Source organism: Nycticebus coucang, chromosome 6 (genome assembly GCF_027406575.1).
Source record: "Nycticebus coucang isolate mNycCou1 chromosome 6, mNycCou1.pri, whole genome shotgun sequence".
In the NCBI taxonomy this organism is placed as follows: Eukaryota; Metazoa; Chordata; class Mammalia; order Primates; family Lorisidae; genus Nycticebus; species Nycticebus coucang.
Window position 1 is genome coordinate 6,639,856 of NC_069785.1, and position 26,990 is coordinate 6,666,845.

General features: G+C 39.3%; 1 protein-coding gene across 5 annotated transcripts in view; it reads right to left on the minus strand.

The window, feature by feature from the left end:
- Positions 1-513: 513 nt before the first annotated feature.
- ATL1 (atlastin GTPase 1) overlaps positions 514-26,990 on the minus strand; it is a 79,988-nt gene continuing 53,511 nt past the window's right edge. For 4 of the 5 annotated variants that reach the window (XM_053593177.1, XM_053593179.1, XM_053593175.1 and 1 more), the window contains 8 exons: positions 17,863-17,955; positions 16,741-16,879; positions 11,655-11,782; positions 9,791-9,847; positions 8,288-8,359; positions 3,013-3,444; positions 1,833-1,847; positions 514-970 (listed from right to left, as the gene is read on the minus strand). In XM_053593177.1, coding sequence (XP_053449152.1) covers positions 860-970; positions 1,833-1,847; positions 3,013-3,444; positions 8,288-8,359; positions 9,791-9,847; positions 11,655-11,782; positions 16,741-16,879; positions 17,863-17,955 — 1,047 coding nt within the window. In that variant the 3' untranslated portion in view covers positions 514-859. The remainder of the gene's footprint in view (positions 971-1,832; positions 1,848-3,012; positions 3,445-8,287; positions 8,360-9,790; positions 9,848-11,654; positions 11,783-16,740; positions 16,880-17,862; positions 17,956-26,990) is intronic. The other variant, XM_053593176.1, reaches the window with a different exon arrangement.

A 26,990-nucleotide genomic window follows, 5' to 3' on the forward strand; every position in this document is an offset into this window, starting at 1 on the left:
TAGTATATGTTTCTAAAATGGAAACTTAAATTTGTAATGCCATCAACATTAAAGAAAACGCATCTTGAATTAAAAAAGAGTCATCGTTCTGTATCAACACCTCCCAAACAGTTTCAAATTCAGTAAGCATTTGTCTTTAATCTTAGGAACCCGAGTAAACTTTAATAATAGTTCACATATTAAAAGAATAAACCTATGAAGAATACATTCTTTGTGTACCAAATGAAAAAATATACAATGCAGTGAAACTTAAATACATATACAAAGTGATTTTTTGTGCATTTTTGATCAAGATGTTTATATTCTATATTAAATAATGTAAAAGAAGCAATATATATATATAGTAGAGCAACTGAAAAGTTTTTAATGTACTTAAAAATAAGAAGTCATAGTATATGTAAGATGGTATAGATTAAATCAAGCCTGCTGAGTTATATATGATGCTATGCTCTTACAGGTGGTTATGTGAAACCATTTACAATGTTTCTATAGAAATTAAGCGTATCCAAACGAGGAATAGCATCACTACATGGTTTAATCGTAACCCAGGAGTAGAATTTAGTAAATTCAAGCAGAACACATAGACCGTTATCAAAAATAGACAAATACTTTAAATTATAATAGCATATTTGGAGACAAAAATCAGGAAATTGTACGTGTTAACAAAATGATATAACCATGCATACATACATGAGCTTATTAAACACTGAAGTAGAAGATCTAATCCATCGTGCAGTTTTCAGAGGTGTTTGGCATCTTACTCTGCTCTGATGGAAGCACTGTGAATGTTCGCATGGAGACATAAAACTGAATATTTAATTGACAATTAGTCATGCGCCTGTATTTTTTAAAACATGGATCACATTTTCTTCTTTTCTGATTGTTCAGCAGATTCTGACTTTGGTGTAGGAAAAGCTTGATGGTACAGATGTCTGTGGGTTGCCGCCGCACTGTAAAGCTTGTATAAAGCCTGGAATATAAGAATCAAGATCATACAGATGTAAAATTTTTCCTTTTTAGTTTGCTTAATTTATGGTACTGTATAAAATTTAACATACTGATGTTAAAATCTTTCTATCATTGCTCTATATAAGTTAATAACTAATAGCTTGAAACTCAAAAATATTTTCAACTCATCAGTACGTGGCATCACTTTTGTGGCTTGAGCTGCATGGTAAATATGGTATTCTCAACTGGCATTTATTTCTACCTTGCATACCTCTTGCAGTAGTTTCCCAGCCACTGTGCTTCAGGAGTGCGTTTAGAACTCACATACTCAAGTTGTGAATATTAGCAGCTTTAGGTGAATGATCAGAGCTTATCCATTCTGACTGCCAATAACTACTTTCCTACACATAGCCACTTGCTGTCTGGGCTTCCATTATGTTTTCCAGAGTGGGACACTTCTATTCTTCATCATTTCCTCTGTTGTGCCGCTGAGCACATACGTGCCCCTCCTCCACTGCACCCAGCCCCAAATTCTGAAGTTTGTAGTTGCATTTAAATGCCCTCCAGTAGTTAATTTCCCCAAACCTCATAACTCTACTTCACTCTGAAACAGAGTAGCATGTACCATGTCAGAGCTTAAGAATTTTGAATTTTTCTACACATTCAGGAAACAATCAGATACATTTATGATAATTAGTTCTTATATTTTTTTGTGCAGATCAAATCACATATAATATCTGGAATAAGTTAAATACTTTAAAATGTTAAAGTTCACAATTAAAAATAATCTACATTAAGACATCCTTTAATTGCTAGTCATTTTATAAAATAAGAATATCATGCTTGCAAATACGTAACTTCATTAAAAAGAAAACTTAACTTACCTCATTTGTACTTCCCTGTGGCAAAGGCAGTTTAAAAAGGAGACAAGAAAAGTATACACACTGCTTCATTAACAGCATTTTGATATTCAACTTTGTTTACTATACTAATTTGTGAGCATTTAAGAACAAATCAGTTTAGATTACATATTTTAACAGAATCAATTCTATATTCCTCATAGGTTTCAGCATCATTTTCTAAGAGGCTTTTGAGATTTCAGACCCTCTCTGACCTTTTGCGTTTAAGAGATTATTGGAGACAGTGAGTGGTTTAGAGGATCCAGTTTTTTACTACTGCTGCCTCAACTAGATCCTTCAAAAGGCACATGTTTAAATCCATTACTTTACAGTTCTGTTGTAAAGATTATATAAAAGTATGCTCTTAATTATGGGAGAATTGTAACTGTTGCTTGCTACCTGCAGACCATAAATGTTCAAGTCTTTAATCCACAATTTTATGAAGAATCTCAACTTTAGCTTCACTGAATTCCCCTAAATTTTCATGAGGTAACTGAGGATACTTCCAGAATGACATGGTGAATTGATTATTGTTCCATGTATCTCCTTAAACTTAAAATTGTCTCCTTTGCTCCGGTGCATTGTTTGGACAATGGGCCATGATGGCCCTGGCTCTTTAGGAAATGGGTAATCGGACCAGAAAGGACAACTAACTCATGAGCAGTTGGTCCAGAGTTTGGTCCTTGTCTCATACTGTGGCCTGGCAAAAGTGTAGCTCAAACGCAGACAATCTGAACCAATCTGATAACTTGCTTTCAGGAATTTACGCTAAAGATGGATGTGATTTTACGATCATGGTTCCTACATGCTGCTGACAAAGCCAGTGCTAGTCAAATGATAACCCATAATCACATTACAGACAGCTACATAAAAACTGTCCCTCATACCTCTTTTTAATTAACAGTATTAAGAAAAAGTAAAAACTATATTTAACCAGTGGTATTTGTAAAAGCATTAAAATGTTAATGGGAGGGAGCTGTGTATGACTTCTCACACTGTCCTGCATAAGAATTGGTTGTTTGCATCTTGAACTGTGAAGTTCTTGAGGATTGGGACCCAAATCATGTTAATTTGTACACATGTATTTCCGGCATCTAATGCAGGGCCCAGCACATAGACATTCACATGTATGCTAAACTTGGCTGATAATTCAAAGTGTTCCTACCTGATCCCACAAGGCTGCAGCCACCTGGTCTATCACGGCCCCCAGCTCTCGGTATTCTCCAGAGTAGCGGATGTACGCCCAGGTGCACAGGGTGATGAGGGTCAGTCCCATTATCATGTTGCAGAGGCTAGCTATGATGTCCAGACCAATGAATCCAGTCACACCCGCAATCACATATGTGATAAAGATGACGACAAACAGCGTGGCTGGGGTACGAGCTGCATGGAAGATATTTTTGCTATCATTGTGCTTGATATACTGGATGTAAAGTTCATCTATTTCATTCTCCAACTGCTGCAGGTAACGCCGGCTAAATTCTTCCCCACCCATCTTCTTCACCCCTCGGAATAGCTTCACAGATTCTTCCTTAAGCTGCAGATGTTTGGTCTGCAAGTCATTAGGGGCCAGAAATGGTTTGTCACCACCACAAATCTGTATCAGATGGAGAAGTATTTGTTTATGCAATGCAGAGTAAAATTAGCAACTGTAGCAAAACTTTTCACTTAGCTAGATGAATGGGTTAGAACACATTAATAACCAGAAGGTTCTGCATAGGTATTTTGTCACTTTCCACACCTCTCCACCCTCCATAGCCATGAGGATACTATGTGGGACTGGTATTTCATAGGTGTCTTATATAAAATCATTCTTAACAATTTTTTTGACATGGGAAATAACATCCATGACTTACTCTAAGTCCCTCGATAAAAAGGCGAGCATGACACAACGTGAGTGCAGAGTTTATTCACAGAATTAATCCAGATCTAAGAAAACAACTTCTGTTCTAACTACACTGAACTGAATTAATTTTGACCAATGAAGTTTAATTTAAAACTATGATCAGTGTGATAAAGCTTTCCGAGCATTATGAAACACATTCTTTAGTACAGTGGTTCTCAACCTTCTAATACAGTTAGAACTGTATTAAAGGGTCCGTGGCATTAGGAAGGTTGAGAACCACTGCTTTAGTAGTTGCACTAATTTTTGTTTGAATGGAGCCCATTGAATATGAGTATTTTCTTCCAGAAACTAAATAGAAGCATGTCAAATGTTCGTAAGCTGTGTTTTCAATTTTTGAAAAGTTACGAAGGAAATTCCAGTGAACCACAGCATTCACTTTGGTCACAGGCATACTTGAGAGAGGCTGCACGTTTGGTTCCAGACTCACTCCCACAATAAAGAGAATATTGCAGTAAAGGGAACACAGCAGAACAGTGAGTTGTAATGTTTGTCTCCCATTGCATATAAAGTTATGTTTACACTATACTGTGATCTGTTAAGTCTACATAAATGCACATAACCAAAAAATACTTTATTGCTACATCGTGCCAATGATTATCTGAGCGTCAGCAAATTACAATGTTTTTGTTGGTGGAAGGTTTTGCCTCAGTGTTGAGGCTGCTGACTGACCCGGGCGGTGCTTGCTGAAGGCTGAGGTGCTGTGGCAATTTCTTTAAGACAACAAAGTTTACCACATCAACTGCATCTTCCTTTCACGAAAGATTTCTCTGTAGCATACAATGCTGTTTGATAGCATTTTACTCACAGTAGAACTTATTTTGAAATTGGAGTCATTCCTCTCAAACGCTGCCACTACTTTATCAACTAAGTTTTTTTTAATATTCTAAATCCCTGGGAAGTGTAGGGAGGTAGAGGGGATAAGGAGAGGGTGATTGTGGCCACAAACACACAGAAGAAATAAGACCTGCTGTTGGCCAGCTCACCGTAATTAACAATGGTCTAGTGTACGTTCAGAATGGCTATGAGAGTAATTTGAATGTTTGTAGTGTAAAGAAAAGATCAATAATTAAAGGGTGGTGCCTGTGGCTCAGTGAGCAGGGCGCCAGCCCCATATACCGAGGGTGGCGGGTTCAAACCCAGCCCCGGCCAAACTGCAACACCAACAAAAAAAAATAGCTGGGAATTGTGGCGGGCGCCTGTAGTCCCAGCTACTTGGGAGGATGAGGCAGGAGAATCGCCTAAGCCCAGGAGTTGGAGGTTGCTGTGAGCTGTGTGACGCCACGGCACTCTACCGAGGACAATAAAGTGAAACTCTGTCTCTACAAAAAAAAAGATCAATAATTAAAGTCATGGATACCCCGATTACCCTGATTTAATCTTTACACATCATAGGGATATATCAGATTATCTGTACCCTGAAAATATGTACATCAATTATGTATCAAAAAATTCTAAATCCTTTCTTGTCATTTCAACAACCACAGCATCTTCACCAGGAACAGATTCTATCTCAAGAAACCACCTTCTTGGGTGGCACCTGTGGCTCAAAGGGGTGGGGTGCTGGCCCCATATGCTGGAGGTGGTGGGTTCGGACCCAGCCCCGGCCAAAAACTGCAAAAAAAAAAAGAAACCACCTTCTTTGCTCATCTGTAAGAACTCCTCATCTGCTCTAGTTTGGTCGTTAGACTGCAGCAATTTAGTCTACCTTCAGGCTGCACTTCTCATCCTACCTCGCATGCTATTTCTGCCACATCCACAGTTACTTTCTCCAGGGAAGTCTCAAACTCCTCAAAGTCATCCAGGAGGGTTGGAATCAGTGTCTTCCAAGCTCCCGTTAATGGTGATATTTTCACCTGCTCCCAGGAGTTGCCAGTGTTCTTAATGGGATCTAGAATGGTGACTCCTTTCCAGAATGTTTTATATTTACTTTGCCCAGATCCATCATAGGAATCACTGTCTATGGCAGATATATATGTATGAAATGTACTTTTTTTTTTTGAGATAAGAGTTTCATCATGTCGCCCTCAGTAGAGTGCTGTGCCGTCACAGCTCACAGCAACCTCAAACTCCTGGGCTTAAGAGATTCTCTTGCCTCAGCCTCCCAAGTAGCTGAGACTACTGGTGCCCACCACAACGTCCAGCTATTTTTTTGTTATAACTGTTGTTTAGCTGGCCCGGGCTGGGTTCGAACCTGCCAGCCTCTGTGTATGTGGCTGACGCCCTACCTCCTGAGGTATGGGTGCTGAGCCTGAAATGTACTTCTTAAATCATAAGATTTTTAAAGTTGGTATTACTTTTTGATCCATGGGCTGCAGAATGGATATTGTGCTAGCAGGCATGAAAATGTTAATTTCCTTGTACATCTCCACCAGAGCTCTTGGGTAACCATGTGCCTTGTCAAAAAAACAGTAATATTTTGAAGCACATCTTTTTTTCTGAGCAGATCTCAACGATGTAAACCATATGGTGTTATCCAGGCTTTGTTGTTTATGGAGCACAGGCAGAGTAGCTTTAACATAAATCTTAATGGTCCTAGGGTTTTTCGAATGGTAAATGAGCACTGGCTTCATCTTAAAGTCACCAGCTACATTATCCCCTAACGAGAGTCAGCCTGTCCTTCAAAACTTTGAAGCCAGGCATTACCTTCTCCTTCTAGTTATGAAAGTCCTAGATGGCATCTTCTTTCAGTACAAAGCTGTTTTGTCTACACTGAAAATCGCCTTATTAGCGATCTCAAAGTCCCCTAACTTCTCCATCAGCACTTGCTGCTTCACCTTACATTTTTATATCATAGGGATGGGTTCTTTCTTTAAACCTCACGAGCCAACCTCTGCTGGCTTCAAACGTTTTTCCAGCAGCTTCTCTGACTTTACACAGGAGTAAGTTTAAGAGTCTTGCTCTAGATTAGGTTTTGGCTTAAGAGAATGTTACGACTGGTTTGATCTTCTGTCCAGACCACTACATTTTTCTCCATATCAGCAATAAGCCTGTTTTGTTTTCTCTGTATTCATGTGTTCACTGAAGTAGCACTTTTAATTTCCTCCAAAAATCTTTCCTTTGCATTCACAACTTGGCTAACTGTTTGGCACAAGAGGCCTTGCTTTCAGCCTATCTCAGCTCTCAACATGCCTTCCTCGCTAAGCCTAATCATGTCTAGCTCTTGATTTTAAGTGAGCAGCACGAGACTCTTCCTTTCACTTTAACCCTTAAGAGCCATTGTAGAGTCATTAATTGGCCTAATTTCAACATCACTGTGTCTCAGGGAATAGGGCGGTCCAAGGAAAGGGAGAGGGGGAAGGGAAGGGTCAGTGAACCAGTCAGAACACACATGACATTTATCAGTCAAGTTCACGGCGGCCACTCAAACAATCACAACAGTGACATTGAAGATCACTGATCACAGATCACCATGACAGACAGAATAAGAATGAAACAGTTTGAAATCTTATAAGAATGTCCAACATGTGACACAGAAACACAAAGTGAGCACCTGTTGGAAAAAGGTCACTGATAGATTTGCTCCACCCAGGGCTGCCACCAGCCTGCTTTTCAGGCTGTGAAAAGCACGGTAAAGTGGAGTGCCCCAAAGGCAAGTCGCCTGCATCTGAGCTTTAACTGTATCAAGAGCACTTTCATTCTGATAGTAACTTACCTATGTCGTGAGCACCATTCCATAAATTATGTTTCCACATTCTAAGACTCCTATCAATTTTGTATGTAATTTTAATTTTATAACATTTTCAAGGAGAACAAAACCTGTCACACTGGTACTTATCACACAATACTTATTAGATTCATCCTAATTTGGAATGTAAAGAACAAGGAAATATGGTAGATAGTAATATTGGTCCTTCAGGTCTGATTTTTTTTTCCCCTTAAAGGCTTTATCTTTAGGAGAGAAACAGGAATTGTGGAATGTAAGGGAAGTATAGTGGAGAGGGCAGCGTATTATTTTAGCCACTAGATCATATAAATAGTGAGATCTGTGCCCCCCCCCAAACATGAATGGGAAATACTAGGGAAATACTATGTAAAGAGACAATTCATTTAAAATGCCTTTAGGGTTTTTTTTAGATCTGTCATCCTGGGTAGAGTGCTATGGTATCATTACAGCTCACAGCAACCTCAAACTCCTGAGCTCAGCCCCCCCAGTTGCTGGAATTACAGGAACTTGCTACTATGCCCGGCTAGTTTTTCCATTTTTGGTAGAGACAGGGTCTTGCTTTTGTTCAGGCTGGTCTCAAACTCCTGAGCCCAAGCAATCCACCCGCCTCAGCCTCCCAGAGTGCTGGGATTACAGAGATGAGCCACCGTGCCCGGCCTAAAATGCCTTTAGAATTGTGCAGAGTGTTCTCAGTTACTGTTTTAGGAATATAATAAATAGACAGGTGATACACATAGGCTGAGAAAAGACAAGTCAAAGCCATCCCACTGCATATGTGCACAGTGTGACATGGGAGGAAAAAAGAACGAGTTTAAATAAGAAATACTGGGTTTGTTTAAAACAACGTTCAAAGTATCATTTAGCCCTTACCTCTTCCATTTTTTTGTTGTATGTGTCCTTGGCAGTCGCCACGGCTGCTAAATTGTTAGCTTCTGCTGTGGCCTTTGGACAAAGTACAAAATAGGTTGTAAAATGCAGTTCATATTTATTACACTTCCACTGGGAGTTCACATTTCAGAGTGTCATGTACAAGAAATGTGCAGGAAACCAAAGTCATCAAGCAAACTGAAACTCGAAATACTTCCACATTTTTAAAATTAAAATTTCAAAAGGCATGCAACAGATTTTTATTCAATAAACCCTGAACCCGCTTTTATTATTTGTTTTTTGTTTTTTAAGAAAAAGGGTCTCGCTCTGTCACCCAGGCTGGAGGATAGTGGTGGGATCATAGCTCAGTGCAGCCCCAAACTCCTGGGCTCAAACAATCCTCCCTCCTCAGCCTCCCCAAGTAGCTGGGATTATAGGCTTGCACCACTACATCCAGCTATTAAAGCACAGTCCTAAAATGAATTTTAATCTGGAAGATTTTTTCCTCTAAAAAAAATGTTTTTAAGCCTCTCATCAATTGCTGGGGAGAAAAAAAAATCTACAAACTCAAACATGTGGGAAATAATATGGAGGGTGTTTTAAAAATGTATACACATTTTAAGGAAAAGCTGTATTTTAATTGTACTAAATTTTAATTGTACTAAAATTGTAATACTTTTAATTTACAATTAAAATTGTAAAATTTTTTTAATTGTAAATTAAAAGTTGTATTAAAATTGTAATACTCAATATATACCAATAACAAGATGAATACAAGTCATGTTGAGCACCTCTTGTAACTGTAAAAGTCAAACGTGACTTGAGTATTACAAATTTAATAGTTTTTTTTTTTAATTTTTTTTTTTAATTTAATAGTTTTTTTCCTTTCTCAAAGGATGTATATATTTTTGGCACACTATATAGTACATATTATATATATTGGTATATAAAAATAAGTCTAAGTTTGAGGACTGCTGCTGAATAATGTATTACTGATAACAAGAAAGAACCATCATGAATTTAAATTGTAAAGAAACAAGTTTATTTATTTAGAGATGGGGGTCTTACTATGTTGAACTCCTGGGTTCAAATCCTTCTATCTCAGCCTCCTGAGTAGCTGGGAATGATAGGTGTTTGTCACCGCACCTATCTCCTTTTAAAAAAATATTTAATTCTGAAGACCATTTGTTTTAAACTTGGACCTGCTTCTCTACTTCTTGGGTGAATCTAAATCACAGTATGAATCTGTTTTCTAAACAAATTTAATGCACAGAGAATGAAACCCTTTGGTCTCAACACAAGTGGAGCTGCTATGTGTTTATTGTGAAAATGTTTAGAAGAAAGTACAAATGGCCGAAGTTACGAGCCACACAGTCTTCCAATAAATCATTCTATCCAGTATTTTTGTTCGTTAATTTCTGATGGCTGGATGTGAACACAAGCAGGGGAGCTTGGGTGACATGGCAAGTGTGTTTTAAAACATGATGCCTCCTGATTTGTAAATACCTGGAGCATGGACTTGGGATGTGGCAATTCTTCACCTTGATAGATTTTTATATAGGCCTGAGGGGGAGAAAAAAGAAGGAAAAAACTCAAGTTCAAGCAATTCCACTCAATATTTCTCTAATTCTATTAAATTGTATTCTAAAGTCTTGACATTTCAAAAAGCTATTTTCAGGAACTTGTAACTATTATCTCTTTCTTATACATTCATTCCCTTCTTTATGGTTCATGTCATTCCATTTCCTGAAATGTTCTCCTCACACATCTCTGCCTGGGAAGTCTACCCTTCTGAACTCAGTGCCACCTGCTTAAAACTTCCTTGGGTCCCTCTGCTGGGAGTGACTTCCCTTTTTCAGGCGCCTACAGGAATTTGTACCCTACCAAAGTCATAGCTTTCTGGAACAGATCTGTGTAAGGTCCTGAATATCTTCCACACACACTAAAAATTCAAATTTAGATAACATGTCCTTTATGCTGAGATTAATAAAGGCAAACAGATCACATAGGAGGTAACTGAAATTAATTCATGTGGGTTGGTAAAAAGTATTTGATGCTGTCTGAGGTAAACAGGTAAATGCACATTTAAAATAATTCCATTCAAATTGGCTCGTGGTGCAGACAGCAGGAAATGTGAAAGAATTTTCTTTAGTAGGAAGATATAATCCCCTTGAGGAAAATCTTCAGAATTAAGGTAAAATTCGGTACAGCTCATGAAACTTGGGAAATACCTCCACCCCCAAAAGACTTTTCCCAATCTTATATTTTACAATGTAATTCCCTCAAAATAAAGGGGAACTCCTTCATGTAGTTTCCACAAAAAAGAATTTCAGAGAGTAAGCTTGAGTATTTCATAATTTTAAAATCCTTATAGTCTTGACAATTAAGTTAGTGAACTTGCCACTGTGCAGCACTGGACGACAGCCCAGCGAGGGCTCATAACCTTGGCCTATCAGTGTCTCACAGCTCTGCACGTGTCCACGTGTGGCAGTGTCTTGCTAAGTGGCATTCATTGCTGTTGTGTGTTTTTATCTGCTATTGTGATGATGTCCAAGCTTGAATTAAACTAATGAACAAACATTCCTACATTTCTTGTTAAACTTGGCAAGAGTGGAAATGAAATCAGGGTCATGTTAGTCCAAATTTATGGGGATAATGCCATGAAGAAAATGGTGGTGTACAAATGGATTGAACATTTTTCTGAAGGGACGAAAGTGTCACTGATGAAGAGAGGTCAGGGTGGTCAGTAATGAGCAGAACTGATGAAACAGTGCAAACTTCGCCAAATTGTGCATCAAAATCATCACCTGATGGATGTGAGAAGCATAGCTGACCAAGTAAACCTCAATAGAAAAATAGGAAAATCTTATCTGAAAATCTTGGCAACAACTAGTGGCTCTTGCATCACGACAATACACCAGCTCACACGGCACTGTCCATGAAGAAGTTTTTAGCCACTAAACAACCGTATTGGAACACCCTCCCTGCTCACCTGAGCTGTCCCATAAGGATTTTTGTCTTTACCCAAAGAGAAAGGAAATATTTAAGTCATTTCGATGGTATTTAGGACATCAAGAATAATAGGATGACAGCTCTGATGGCCATTCCAGAAAAAGAGTTCCAAAGTTGCTTTGAAGAGTAAACTAAGTGCTGATGTCCATGCACAGCTCCCCAAGGGCAGTACCTCGAAAGTGACCATAGTGATAGTTAGCAATGAGGTATGTAGCAATTTTTCTAGGGTTAGTTTGCGAACTTAACTGTCAGGCCTCGTGTTTGCTCCCACAGTACAGAGCCTGTAATTTTTGTGGTAGGAACTACATTCCAATCCATGTCTAAGTACTCGCAAACGCTCTAGAAATGAGAGTGGTACCTTGAAGTACTCCACCAGACCGCGGCAGGTGATTTTATTCCCATTGATCTCTTTAATATCTAGGCTCTCAGGACTCAGTAGCCAAGGAATCAGTATTTTCAAGTTTTTGATGAATTCATCATCTATTTCTACAAGTAAAAGCAAATCAATCATTATTTTTTAATCCTAGCCAGTTCTCCAAGCCATAGGATAAAACAGCCCTGGATTTCCTCCAGCTGGTCCCCAGCGGTAACATAGTCACTCCCTTCCCTGTCAGTTAAACAGCACCAGAAACCACCTCTCCGCAGGGTAAATGATTCTCCCCACCCAAACTTCTGCTGCTGGTCTCTCTTATCTCCACACCAATTTCACATTGATCTTGTCTGCCACCTGTAAAACAGCTTTCTTGAGAGTGTAATTGTTAATATATATATAGTGTACAGCGCATTTATGTAACCATCTTGTGTCTTTAAGTCTCGTTTGTGTTTTTGTATGGAGAGACTCATAAATAGGGACAAGTCCAGATATTTACTCCAGAAGATGTATGCAAACATTGCTGTGTGTTCAGTGTGAGCATCTTAGAAGTGTATAGAATTGGGTAAGCTGTGGGAACTAGGGCGCCGCAGTTTAGGAAGTAGTAATGATGTAATGATGGGGCGACCTCTAGTGGTGGAACTCGGCAACACAAACAGCACAGCAGGGACAGGCCCGGGAAGACCATTCAGCTGCTCAGACCTGCTCAGCGGTCCTCTGTTTGCTACAATTGATTACACGTGACCCAGTCGCAGTAAGTTCAAGCTTAACATTACAGGCTTGGCAAAGCAATATAGAAATCATATCACCAGAGAAGTCTTAACATAATTTGCTAAATCATTATTTCAAACAAATAGAAAAATAATATACATACTATGTATAAAAAGCAAAGTAATGTCCAATGACTTGCTTAGTTTAAAAATGCACTGCATTTACTCTAATTTTTTTTTTCTGTGACAGTCTCACTTTGTCGCCCTGGGTAGAGCGCTGTGGCCTCACAGCTCACAGCAACCTCCAACTCTTGGACTTAAGCAATTGTCTTGCCTCAGCCTCCCGAGTAGCTGGGACTACAGGTGCCCGCCACAACGCCCGGCTATTTTTTTGGTTGTAGTTGTCATTGTCGTTCGAAAGGCCGGGGCTGGATTCGAACCTGCCAGCTCTGCAGTGTATGTGGCCGATGCCCTAGCCTCTGAGCTATAGGCGCTGAGCCATTTACTGTAATTTTTTAAAGTCTGGATTTCAGTAGAGTCATTGAGTTCTCAGGCTTTAGGGTTGGTGACTTTCAAGGCCTTAAAGATTCAAACCTCAAGGCTGTATTTGCATTTTCCCTGTTACTACAGCCCAATGTCCACTGAAATACTGTTTTATGTTAGAATTTGGTTTCTCCACTTCTTTTGTGACATGCGTGAGCATGATGCTAACTATCCTTAAAATTTATTTTGTTTTATGTTTTGTACCACTTCGAAATTCTAGTGACCCTGATTTATGGATACTTGTTTAGGAGTTAATTCAAATTTATCTTGCCATTTGCAGTGGCTCAATTTTCACTGATAATTTTGCTTTGTACTGTGTATGGATTTCTTGAAATGTATTTTTTATGGTTTGCTCAGTTACCACTGTTCGTTGGAACACAGACTGGTATTTGTATTTATGATACCACGTTCCTCTTTTGTGTTTTATTGTCTGCAGTGTCTCTGTATTCACCTATGCTAACAGGTTCCTCTTTTTGTATATGATTTTCTGCTTTTTTCAGCTTTAGTAGAATACTACTGTATGTCTAGTAAGTAGGCATTATTTCTGAATTTCTGTATAAAACAAAGTTTTCTCTTTATAAAGCCACTTTCAAGATAGGTACTTAAATTTCTCCCACCCCCAATTTCCTTGTACAATTGGGATGGAATAAGATATGCCTGTGTATTTGATGTACTAGCAACTGTGGTATCAGTAAAGTAACCAGCAAATAACCACACGCTTGGATTAAAAATGTGTTCTGAAGATGGCATCAGCTATTTGTGTTCTCACTGGGACCAATGTTAGGTATTCCAATTTTGGATTCAGAAAGTAAGAGCACACATAACATACAGAGGCAGTGAGCTCTTGTTAGTAATATTAGTTGAACACGGCAAACACATGACCCAGAACTTCTGCAGACCAGTTCAGACCAACGTGTAGAGGCAGATTAATAAGCTCTGGCTCACTGCAAGCGTTCAATCCATATGTGCGGGTAGATGATGATTCAAGATGATTCTCTATGTTCATTATTTCTTCAGTGATTTTTGCCACAAGAGTAAAATCTTATTAGGACTTTAGGGGCTCAGCCAAAGCGGTGGTGACCTGCTCCAGTAATTGAGGACATGATGCATGTCTCATCTTTATGAGGAACTCCACAGGGACATGCACCAGGGTACTGCTGCAGTACAAATTCAATAAGGAAGATATTTTCCCAGCATTTCCCGACTCTGACAAGATATTAGAAACATGTTTTTAAAAACAATCACCTTGCAGTGGCATTTCACTATGCATTCTGAAGGGTGACTGCAGCTGTGCAGGGAGCAGCTCTACAGCTTATAATGTGGTCACCAGGCCACTCTGCATACAGCATTATAATGCAGGGCAACCTCAGAAAAGAAGGACAACTCCTCAGGAACTAACAGATCGTACCCGCTACGCCAGGGCAGCCAGGGCAGCCAGGGCAGGAATTCAGTCGGCACCCAGTAAGAGCTGGATGAATGTAGCCTGAATGAATGTGAGTCAGCACTTTTGATCCTTTGGATTTACTATGTGGGAAGCTCTTAGACTAACAGTAATTAATTTTAATCATAGTGCTATAAGTTTTTAATAACACTGGAAATAGACAATCGTAATTGCATTACTGCGATGGACCATAAAAAGTAGTTATTATAATAATTATTCTATTGATAATGAGCTACAAGGTTATTTCTGTAAGTGTAAGAGTGTGCAAGAAACAGTTATCCAAGAACGATTTTTGCACAGTTGTTTTTCAGAGACATTTCTTCCCCAGAGGCAACCACTCTGCTGCCAGCCGCCTGGAGAACGGCATGGACAGCTGACATGACATCCCACATAGAAATCGCATCGAATTAGAAGACTCAGGGTGGGATGGAAGGATAATGCCGATGGCAGACGTTCAAAACTGCTCAAGGCAACACTGAGGTTCCATTTCCGCACACCACAGGAATTGAGCGGTTTCATTATAATGGAGCTTTAATGGGAACCGAAGCTGCCTTTCACTTTTCTTTCTCCTGGGCTAGCTGCATTGGTAAACTTACAGGTAGTTGTAAACCAACGTGGTGTAGGTCAATCTGTGTGTGGGCTGTGAACAAAAGTCGACGGAGAATAAATCTGTTGAAGAGTGGGATTCTGCATTTGCATAATTTTTCTTAACCCCCCCCCCCCCCGAGCTTTTTCTTTGCAAAATATACCAGTTGATTTAAGAACCGTGGCTGTATATTACCGTAATGGAAGGAGCCAGAGTGCGTTTTATCCCAATAAAGAACACTTGTTGAAGGCCTGCCCCTCCTCTGCCTGTTTATGGCTCCCAGTTCCAGAGAAGAAAGAAGAAGGGCTTTGCGGAAGCCCTCTCTTTACATAATTTATTCAAAACACATTGAAGCCACTGGATAATTGCACCACATCAAGATATCTGTGTTTCCACTGTGGGCTGGAATTCGTTAAGTATGTCAGTGACATTATGGGATCCTGGCATCCATTTGTATGCTCTGCCATCTGTTCCGTGGTATAAAGGTAAGAGCACGTAAAGTGTGTATAAAAGCAATTTGAGAAATGCAGGGCTGTGTGGTACTAACTGCCAAAGTTAAACACCATGTAAGATATCTAACAATAAATGCTATGGAACAAGGGGAAAAAATAATACTTTTGCTTTTCAAATTTGTCTTTCATAAAACTGGATACAAGTTATATTTATCCTTTGTAAAATGTAGTTTTAATGCCCTCTGACAACAATTGTGCTGAAAAGCTTGTAATGTCACAGTCTTCCTCCTGGTAAAATCCTGAAAGGCCCCAGTAAATTAAACACAAGTGGTATATTCAATGCCAGGCTTACCGGCAGAAAAGTCAGAAGTGTCTTTGTACTGCCTCGTAATTTGCACCACCTGTGTACTTAACCACAAAGTAGCTGGCTGAAGAGCTGGTGGCGGTCTATCAGGAAGATTGACTTCTGTTTCCCCAATGCCCACCTCCACCCCCCATCTTTTCTGTTCTTTTGTTGTTGTTGTTGTTGAGACAGAGTCCCACCCTATGCCCCGAGCAGAGGGCAATGTCATCACAGCTCACTGCAACCTCAGACTCTGGGCTATGAGCATCCCGCTGCCTCAGCCTCTGGAAGCTGCTGGGATTACAGGTGCTCACTGCAGAGCCCGGCTGGGTTTTTCCACTTTTTTAGGAGTCGGGGTCTTACTCTCACTCAGCCAAGTCTCAAGCAATTCTCCCTCCTCAGCCTCCCACAGTGCTGGGATTACAGGCATGAGCCACCGCACCTGGCCTTTTTTTTTTTTTTTTTAAATCAGGTAACAGTCAAGCCTTTGTTAAAGAGATAATTATATATTATAGGTACGTGCTACTTGAAAAACACTTTATTGCTGTTTTTTTTTTTTATCCAGAGAGGATTTCATTTTTAGCAATGTTGCCAATTTTAAGACCTGGATTCAGTACTATGCAATGTTTCTTTCAATCTCTATTTAGATAACTGAATACGACATTCCAATACCACAGACATCTATTTTCTCCTTTAGTGTGGATAAGGAAAATTAAATGTAAAGACATTAAGAAACATTTCTCAGTGCACAGAGGTGAGAGCATGAGGGTGACAGGTCGAGGGTGAAGGCAGGATTTGACGTTTTCCCAGGCAGCACACACAACAGGGCCAGCAGACCCAGCCCCAGCCCAGCCCAGGAGCCCTAATTCTCCAGACAACTTCGAATCCTCAGTCTCCTATCAGTAAATAACTGTAACCCAGTGGGTAACCCGGTGGATAAAGGATACTTTTATAATCAGACTAAGCGATGTAAACATATTCATTAAAAGAAGGACAAACCTTTCAGTTTTCCATCAAAGTTTGGATTGGTAGCTACTTTTAAGCCCGGATGAGGTAGCAGAAAACAGGAGATGTTGGTGAAGCAGGAATGGATGTGTTTCCGAACATTCTGTAGCTCTTCATGCTGGTTCCCCGAGACCTGCAGTGAACCATTCTGAAGTTTAAACCACTCCCAGCACAAATTAAACACAGGAATTCTGTGGCTTCTCACATTTGCTACATCTCTGTGGTCCCACGGTGATAAAAAAAAAGACATGATAGAGTTGGACTAAAGGACTAAAATCACAGGTGAATCTGCCCACACAGCCCGGCAAACACGTGCATAGTCATTATAATTAGCGAGTGTGTACCCTCATGCTAATGCAGATGGGTCTTCCCTTTTTTTTTAGTGCAAATTAGTGGGATTTTACTCTAGCTCAGTTGTACAAATTCAAATTTTAAATCAAAGTACTCCTAGGAAACACAAATAAATCCTAAGATATTCCTACCTTTTTCCAGGAGATACTCAAGACAACCTCTTATCATCTGGTAAGGGCATCTGACTAGGTGGTGAGTATTTACTTACAATCTTTTAAGAAAAAATTTAAAACCTTTTAAAAATATTTGTTCAAGTTTTGTTTCTTCCTCCCCAATTCCTTAGTATCTATTTTTTGTGATGTCTGTTCAATATAAATGAGTATACAATATTGAATCATCGCAATGTAGAGAGTGGAAGGTCTTTTACTTCTATGTGAACTGCTAGCAAAATGTTTTTAAGATTGATTTTGGTGATTTCAAAATTTGATATTTTTGTTAAATTGACTTTTAAACCTCTACTAAAATATGAATCTTGATATTTACACTGTCAGTCTTGAAATGATTTAATCTTCAAAGTAAAATTACATCTTTAGAAATAAATCATTGTTTTATGGATACCTACAAAGAATTCTTTACCTATATCATAATCATTGATAACACTAAAATTGTAACTCTGAAGGTAGTTTATGAAATATCGATCTTAGTTTAGTCAGAGATCCCGTAAGAGTCAAATGAGTCTGTAGCTACTGAGTATTCAGCAAATCATCCCACAAAAATAATTCTGGATTATTATTGGTAATAATTTCATGCACCTAAATATCTAACCTTGAGGCGTTTTTCCAAGAATTTGGCGCCACCATCAGCTCCATATGAAAATTCATATGGGAAACTCCAGTCTCGAACGAGAAATATCAGACTCTAAAAACAATAAGAAAAGATTGATAAGACCTTCAGGGGCTTCCCTCTACCTTTTACTAAAACCAATTATAATATCATTGTTACTCGGTGTTATTTACTACATTGTGGAATTAAAAAGCAAACAAAACCTTTCAAAGTTTCCAAGCAGTCCCTCCCCTATCAAGGTCATCCTATAGGTTGGCATTAAGAATCAACAGAAAGCCACCTACAAAACTCCCCAGGGATGCAGCCCTGAGAGAGGAGGGACAGGCGACCGTCCAGCTGGCTGAACGGAGCTCTGCAACCATAGACAGACCCGGCGTGGAACATGTTCCTCTGAGTCTTCCCACTTGGTGACTGTAAATGTAGGTATAAGATAAGCTTTTCTTTCTTAAAGAAAAAGTTTTAATGTTTTTATAGAAATGACACATAAAAACATGCATCGTAAAAAGTTCAAACTACTAGGTAGCCAAGTCCAGAGGAAAAAGAAATTTAATATACTCAAATCCCATGTCCTGGATTTGACCATAGCTAACAGTTGATGACCATCCTCTAGTCATCCACTAAATATGTACACAAATGGAGAAAAAAGAAAAAAAAGGAGAAAATTCCACAGAAAATGGAATTGTTTTATATGTGGCATTTAAAATAAAAAGTACCAAATTAAAAAAAAAGCACCAAATTAAAATATACTTGAAGTTAAAAGAAAAATGAGATGACATTTAAAACGTTGCTGAATGTCAAGTAAACGACGTCTCATGATGATTAAGTTCTAATAAATTTTTCTGAATTTAAGAAGAAAAGATTTTGGAAAACATGGAGCTGAGAGTCAAAAATTTAGCCTTCTGAATACTTTATCTGTTCTAAGATTGTTCTAATGTTTAATTACCCTAGTAAAATGGCTCAATATTTGTGGTATTGCAGTTTTCACATACTTAGTATTTTACTAATTTCTGTTTAGAGTTTTGTACAGAAACTACTAATTGTATCTTAACATTATTCTGTATGGAAAGATTTAGAAGAGTGGTTATGGAGCCACTGTCTTACTCTTGGTAAGCTTTTTGTATAACAGATAGTTAATTCTTGAGCATGAAAATTCCATTTGCAAAGAATTCCAATTACTGTTTAACATCAGAGCATCACGGTGAACATGGTAGTGAAGTCTACCAACTGCACAGGAAAGCACGTCAGTCCTCCTGATTGAAAATGTATGTGACATTTTCAAGACCTGAAGTGAGATCCACAGCCATCTAAAATGTTAGCAGCTGATCACATTTACTTCTGATAAAATTAATGTGCAGGTAAAAAAAAAAGGTTTACTTTTTTTGAAACAAGGGCCTATTATCAACCTGCTCTAATAAATCAATTTAATTAAATAATTCCACAGTTATGTATTTTCACATTTTTTCCTAAAAGGAAGTACTTAAAAGCAAATTTCCATCAATAATCGGTATTTGGCTAATTGTTAATATTAGAATCCTAATAATGGGGGGGGGGAGAGAAATTGGGGAGAGAGAGCAAGAAAGAGAAAGAATGAAGGAGAAAGAAAAAAGGATGAAAGGAAGGAAGGGAGGGAGGGGGCAAGGGAAGGAGGAAAGGGAGAGAGAGAAGGGAGAAGTAACTGAGAGATGAAATCAATTATGTCCTTTTAATGGCACCTAATAGAAGACAGCAATGATTCTGATAATGAAGAGAAAACTTCCATGTTATCAAACAATATTGTGAAAAGAGCAGTCGCAGCTAATAAAAATTTGATTATACGTATGCACACAAAACAAAGTACCTTAATATCAGGAGGAGCAAAGTAAAACTATTTTTAGAACATTTATCATTATTTAAAAAATAACTACTGATAACTCCAAGAACCAATCTGCAGCACTGTGGGGGACCTGGGCACACAGGCTAGGATAGTCTATTGAGAGAAGGTTTGTATTTTACCCTTGGAAGCTTCTAATTTGGAGGGACATACTTTTTTTCTTTTGCCATTGCTTTTGTGTAATGCTGTGATGAATATCCTCGACTGTAGAAACAAGGTTTACTTTTTAAATCTTATAAATCTTGTATTGGAATATACCTTCCATACAGAAAATTGAACATAAGTATATGGCTTTTTTGTTTTTAAAGACAGAGTGTCACTTTGTCACACTGGGTAGAGTGCCACGATGTCATAGCTCACAGTAACCTCAAACTCTTGGGCTCAAGCCATCCTCCTGCCTCAGCCTCCCTAGTAGCTGTGACTACAGGTGCCTGCCACAAAACCCTGTATTTTTAGAGAAAGAGTTCTCACTCTTGCTCAGGCTGGTCTCAAACTCCTAAGCTCAAGCAATCCACCCACCTCGGCCTCCCAGAGTGAATAAGTATGTGGCTTTGTGAATTTTCACGAGCTGAACACACTTTGTCTACATGACGCTTCCCCAAGCCCTATTCCTGCCACCTTCCAGGGGAACCACTAGCCTGACTTCTAACTAATCTAACCACAGATTGGTTTTGCCTGTTTGTATAATAATATGTGAGTGAAATCATACATGATGAGTCTTCTGGTTTGGCGTTTTCACTCAGCATTACTTTGGTGAGATTCATCATATGACTGCATAATAACTGTTTATCATGTCTAGTCATGACTGCCCAATTCCCGTTATGTGAATGATTATTGATTCATTCAACTGTAGACGAGAACTTCAGTGTTTCTAGTCTTTGGCTGGTATGAATTGTGCTGCTACGAACACTCATGAGCCTCCTGGTTAACTTCAGTACACTCTTCCTTTGGGCTTATACCTAGAGGCAGAACCACGGAGTAATCCAGTGTGCATACATTCAGGATCTGTCGACACACTCAGTTTTCCAAAGTGCTGTAGCAACTTACAATTTTACCAGCAGTGTGAGAGGTTCCTGATGTTACACATCCTCTCCCACGCTTGGTATTTTCTCCTAAATTTTAACCATTCTGGAGGAGGGGTTGAGCAGCCCTCTGTGATTTCAATACGCGTTTCCCTGAGGACTAGTGAAACGAACACCTCGGGTTCACGGCCCCGTGCGTTCACGTCTTCTGTGCAGTGCCTGATGGGGTCTCCTGCCAACGTTTCTTCGGTTGTCTTTTCTCATTGGTTTAGAGTCATGCTCTTTAAACATGTGTGTCACTTTTCACTCCCTGAAATGTAATACTCCATGAGAAACCAGCATTCTTAAGCTTCCTCTTACCACTCTTCCCTTCCATCTGCTATTTTTTTGTTGTTGTCATAACTGTGAAATAAAACCAATAGCAGTTTGAGTGTAAATGTTTAAAATATAATAAACATTGAAAGATATCACAAGTGCATGTGTGCGAATTGGGAAGAGGATTTATGTATGTGCTACACTGAGTGCCCTGTATCATCTTGAACTTCCCCCGTAACTTGCACTAGAATTTGATGAACACCTTTCAGTTGAAAACAATGAAATCCAACCCTAACAAGCTTAAGCTAAAAAGCAGAGAATTTATTATTGGTCTGTAGCTGGAAAGGTCAGTGGCATAGCTGATTTTTGTAAGACTCAAGACACTTATGAAATCATCAAGGCTCTTCCTCCAATCGGTCCTCTAGACAATGGCCAAGATGACCCCTGAACCCAGAGTCAAGTCCTGCTAGCTGAGCAACACCAGTGTGAATTATTGTTCGTGATAACTCTGTCAGGAAATTTCCAGGGACTGGCCCACCTTTGATCATATGCCCAGTCTAGAAATAATCCCTGTGGTCAGAGGGATGGGATGGTCTGAACTGGCACTTTTAAGTAAGGAGTGACTGGCATCACAGCCACCTGCACCAAAGGAAATGCTGTCTGCTGGAAAGAGGAGTTCTGTTGCTAGAGTAAGGGGAAGATTAGAAACTAAACAGATACCAACACCAGTACTATAATTTTACAGTTTGTTAATTCAAATGGTAAGATTTCTGAAGGCAAAACAGTCTTTCTTGCTCATTACAATATCCTTAGGCCCTAGAGCAGAATCAGTGCTTAAAACAGATTTGTTGAATAAATCATTTCCTACTTTTTCAATTATCAATTTTATAACGTCAAGGTTTAAAATATTTAATATTTATTTAGTATTTTCTGGTCTGTACTTGTAATACTCAAAGTTGTTTGGTTTTAGTGCTGTGTCTAACTGGACTCAGTGGATTGAAAATCCTTTACTGTGAGCCAGGCACAGTGGCTCACTGCTATAACCCTACCACTCTGGTGTGAGCTGGGCACGGCGGCTCATGGCTATAACCCTACCACTCTGATGTGAGCTGGGCATGGCGACTCGTGGCTATAACCCTACCACTCTGGTGCAAGCCAGGCACGGTGGCTTACAGCTATAATCCTATCACTCTGGTGCGAGCTAGGCACGGCGGCTCACGGCTAGAACCCTACTACTCTGGGAGGCTGAGGTAGGTGGATCATTTGAGTTCAGAAGTTTGAGACCAGCCTGAATAAGAGCAAGGACCCATCTCTACTAAAAATAGAAAAACCAGCCAGGCATTGTAGAGGGCGCCTGTAGTCCCAGCTACTCAGGAGGCTAAGGCAAGAAGATCGCTTGAGCCCAAGAGTCTGAGGTTGCTGTGAGCTATGATGCCATAGCACTCTACCAAGGGTGAGACTCTTGTCTCAAAAAAAAAAAAAAAAATAGGTGAAAGAAAATCCTTTTACTTCTAACTTCTCCATATCTGAGCTTTTATTTTGAAAAAGATAAAAGCTGTCCGAATTTTGCCACCTAGTTTTTCAAGAAAACAAGAGGGTTGGAATTATTTCCTGAGTACACATTCTTGGCAGTATCTTCTGTGGCTGTTACAGTTAGTGGACAAGTTGGCTGGATATAACATTCTGGAGGTGACTCTTTCAAAACTTTGTCAATTATCTTTCGTGTTTTCCCACGAAATGTTACTATGGAAGATTCTGTGTGCACTCTTTGTCCTTAAACCTTTAATAACTTTACTAAGCTGGAATGTATCAGCTTTTCCTGTGGGCATAGTACGTCTATGAGGATTCAAGTTTTATTCGAGGCAAGTTTTCTTCTATCGTCTCTTCAAATTTGTTTTCTCTAGACTACTATTAGTTTCTGATTTGTTCTGTTCTTTTCTTCAGGGCCTCTCGTGTTTCACATGTGGTTGACAAGAGGATGGGAATTCTGGTTTTGTGAGGCCTGAAGCCTACACAAGGTGTGGGGTAGGATGGGGCAGGGAGAACCCCTATAAGAAAAAGTACATAAAATTAGGCTTAAAAGTGATCTATTTAGAATGAGAAAAATAAATTACAAATTTTAAAAACCTGATAAATAGTACTCAGTCCTACTATGAAACTAATTTATGGCTTTCACATGAAAGCTATAACCCAGTTACAACCTAAGAATAGGGGGAAGGGGGAAAGGGAGGGGAGGGGGGGAGAAGTGGACAGAGGGAGGGGGATTGGTGACATTACACCTGCGGTGCATCTTACAAGGGTATATGTGAAACTTAGTAAATGTGGAATGTAAATGTCTTAGCACAATAACTAAGAAAATGCCAGGAAGGCTATGTTAACCAGTGTGATGAAAATGTGTCAAACGGTCTATAAAATCAGTGTATGGTGCCCCATGATCGCATTAGTGTACACAGCTATGATTTAATAAAAAAAAAGAAAAGGGGCGGCGCCTGTGGCTCAGTGAGTAGGGCGCCGGCCCCATATGCTGAGGGTGGTGGGTTCAAACCCAGCCCCGGCCAAACTGCAACAAAAAAATAGCCGGGCATTGTGGCGGGCGCCTGTAGTCCCAGCTGCTTGGGAGGCTGAGGCAAGAGAATCGCGTAAGCCCAAGAGTTAGAGGTTGCTGTGAGCCGTGTGACGCCACCGCACTCTACCAGAGGGCGGTACAGTGAGACTCTGTCTCTACAAAAAAAAAAAAAAAAAGAAAAGAAAATTATAGACAGTAAAAAAAAAACCTGATAAATATTAAAAACAAAAAATATAGAAAAATAACTAGCATACCTTTATGATACTTTTATCCCTCAAAGATGCTCTAAGTTCATTTCCTGCCGTTGACCAAGAATCTGGCATTTCTCCAAGAAGCACTGGATTCTTTTAGTAGAATATGGTACTTCAAGATTATAATCCTGGCATTGCTATTAAATTGGTCACTTTCTAAGTTTTCTCAGTGGGCAGAGCTAGGATATAATTGTATATGTGTGTGCACTGAATTTTTCCAATTCAAATTCAGGATTATAGAGTTTCCACTGAACTTCTATATTACATCTATAGCTCTTTGCCCAAGAACCTAAATTAAGAATCTTGGTTCTTGTGGGCCGGGCATTGTGGCTCATGCCTGTAATCCCAGCACTCTGGGAGGCTGAGGCGGGTGGCTAGCCTGAGCAAGAGCTAGACTCTGTCTCTAAAAATAGCCAGGTGTTGTGGCAGGCACCTATAGTCCCAGCTACTTGGGTGGCTGAAGCAAGAGAATCACTTGAACTAAAGAGTTTGAGGTTGCTGTGAGCTGTGATGCCACAGCACTCTACCGAGGGTGACCAAGTGAGACTTTATCTCAAAAAAAAAAACAAAAACACACACACACACACACACAAAGATGGCTTGGCGCCCGTAACTCAGTGCCTAGAGTGCTGGCCACACACACCAAGGCTGGCGAGTTCAAACCCAGCCTGACCAGCTAAAGACAAAAATGACAATTATAACAATAAAAAAAAAATAGGTGGGCATTGTGGCAGGTGCCTATAGTCCCAGCTACTTGGAAGGCTGAGGCAACAGAATCACTTGAGCCCAAGAGTTTGAGGTTGTTGTGAGCTGTGACGCCATGGCACTCTACTGAGGGTGACATACTGAGACTCTGTCTCAAAAAAAAAGGAGAATTTAATTTAAAAAATGCCCATATCCACTATCTTTAAATAGTCTACTAACTTGAAAAAGATGCCCATTTTTGTCAAAAATTTTCTCAAAATACAAAAATTTATATTTGGAACATTTCTACTAAAAACATGTATTTTGAAAATACACTTAGCTAGCAAGTTACTTTTGGAAAATAGAGGTTCACAAACCAAGATAAGTGAAATCAAGTATGTGGATTTGGTTGTATTTTGCATTTTTCTTGGGCACTTTTAGTTTCATTTCTTGGTCTTTTTCACTCATTTTTCCAATTCAAATAATGAGGACCATATGTGGAACAGAAGCAAATAAAAAGTTTTATTTTTTTAAATTAGCGATCTACAGAGTAATGAAACTAATGCTGGTGTTCCAACTCCCGGCTCTCTGCCTGATGCCCCCATCCAGTGATGTGCCGTTAAACTAGATTCCTGACAAAAAAAGCCTTGACTTGTAACATTTGCCAATTTCTGTGGTGTAAACACACACACCCCCACTGTTGACTTCAAGCTAAGTTTTTAATAATTGGTTCTCGTGAACAGGTGGGAGACATTCATTGCACACCTGCTGTCCCCCCAAGACAACCTTGTGTTACACCTGTCATGTGTGGAACTTTGAGAACTCCAATCCTTATTTCAAAACCCAGGAGTTTTTCTACATTGCTGAATCTTGGTTTGTTCATATACACATACATACATATCTATACACACACATACGTACACAAATACATACATGCATATATATGTGTATATAAAAACCAAGAATATAAAGTAGCCTAATTTGCTCAGATAATAATGTGAAGTCACAAATACTTTTTTAGTAAATTAGTCAAGCAACTAGGGCAAATGATGGACCTATGCTGTACATGCCCTACAAATAATCATATTTAAAAAAAAATTATGAGAAATGTTATACCCTTTGTTAACTTCCCTTTGGAGACTGTCTCCTTTACAAAAATTATTCAAAAGGAGTGTTATAAAAAAAAAGAGTTATATCACCACCATGAATAATAGTGCAAACTGAAATAAATCCACACGCTCAACAATTGGAGGATGGTCATGAAAACTACGGCATGTTAAAATGATCATATAGAGCCATCAATATTACAAGTATGTGGAAATACCAATACCTGTGTTGATTATGTCAGCTTGAAAGGCTTACGTGGAAAAATGATATTTGAAAAATAATGTTAAATTTATGTGCACTTGCATTATAAACATAAGAAATTATTCCCACACTCACGGGGAGAGACTGTTCCAAAGCCAGGCAGCCAGCAGATACTGGAACCAGTTTTTAATGTGTTTAATCAATCAATTTCGGTTCTGATTTCAGTTTGAGGTAAAAGTAAACACCAGACCTGGTTTTAAACCCACGATCAGTGAGAGGCTCATTCAGGACTTTCAAAGTCAGGCAAGCAGTCGAAGACTCTAGAAAACTAACTGTGGCTGCTGTCAACCATTTCTCTCCTCTCTAACCAAGGCCGAATACGCTTCTGTACCCAACAAAACACACGTTCTTAGCTCTGTAACCCTAAACTCCACAACAAGCCCCTACAATCTATACTGGTCATCAGGTTGTTTTGCTCCACGAGAATAGGACTCACCAGCAGTGTTCTACTTTATTTAGCAATAAGTTTATTTAGCTTTGGGCTTTTTGTTGTTGTTAATCAGGTTTTGAAGGATGGTCTTGTCCTCTGACAATTCTGCAAGTCTCCCTGAACTGTTGTGAATGCCCTCACTTGGCAGCATTCTTACACCCTGAAGACAACAGGTGTGCTCTGATTGTCCCTTGTTCTCCAATTCCATTTGGCCTTCAAATTTGCCTCCAGGTGAATCTGTCTCAACAGCAATCTGAGTTCTGATTTGTTTCGTTGAGTTCTTGGTGCTAGTTAATTTATTACCCTAGGATTTTGTAACCCAGTAGGTTTTCATGTAAAGCCATTAGTCCTAAGTCTTTGTATGGAATAATTCAGTCTCTAGTTTTGGAAGTGCACTCATTTGACAAATGATTAGACCTAATTTTTGTGTAAAGTTATTAGGACTTTTGGTTTGGGGCACATCATCCAGTACGTATTTTTGCCCTTGGCCTGCACATCCTTTTGCTGCTTGCTTTGCTTTCTTCTATTTGACAATCTGTACCAAGTCTTGTCTCCTCTGTTTTGTTTAAGAACAGATGGAGGCACAGGCCGAAGACGTCTCCAA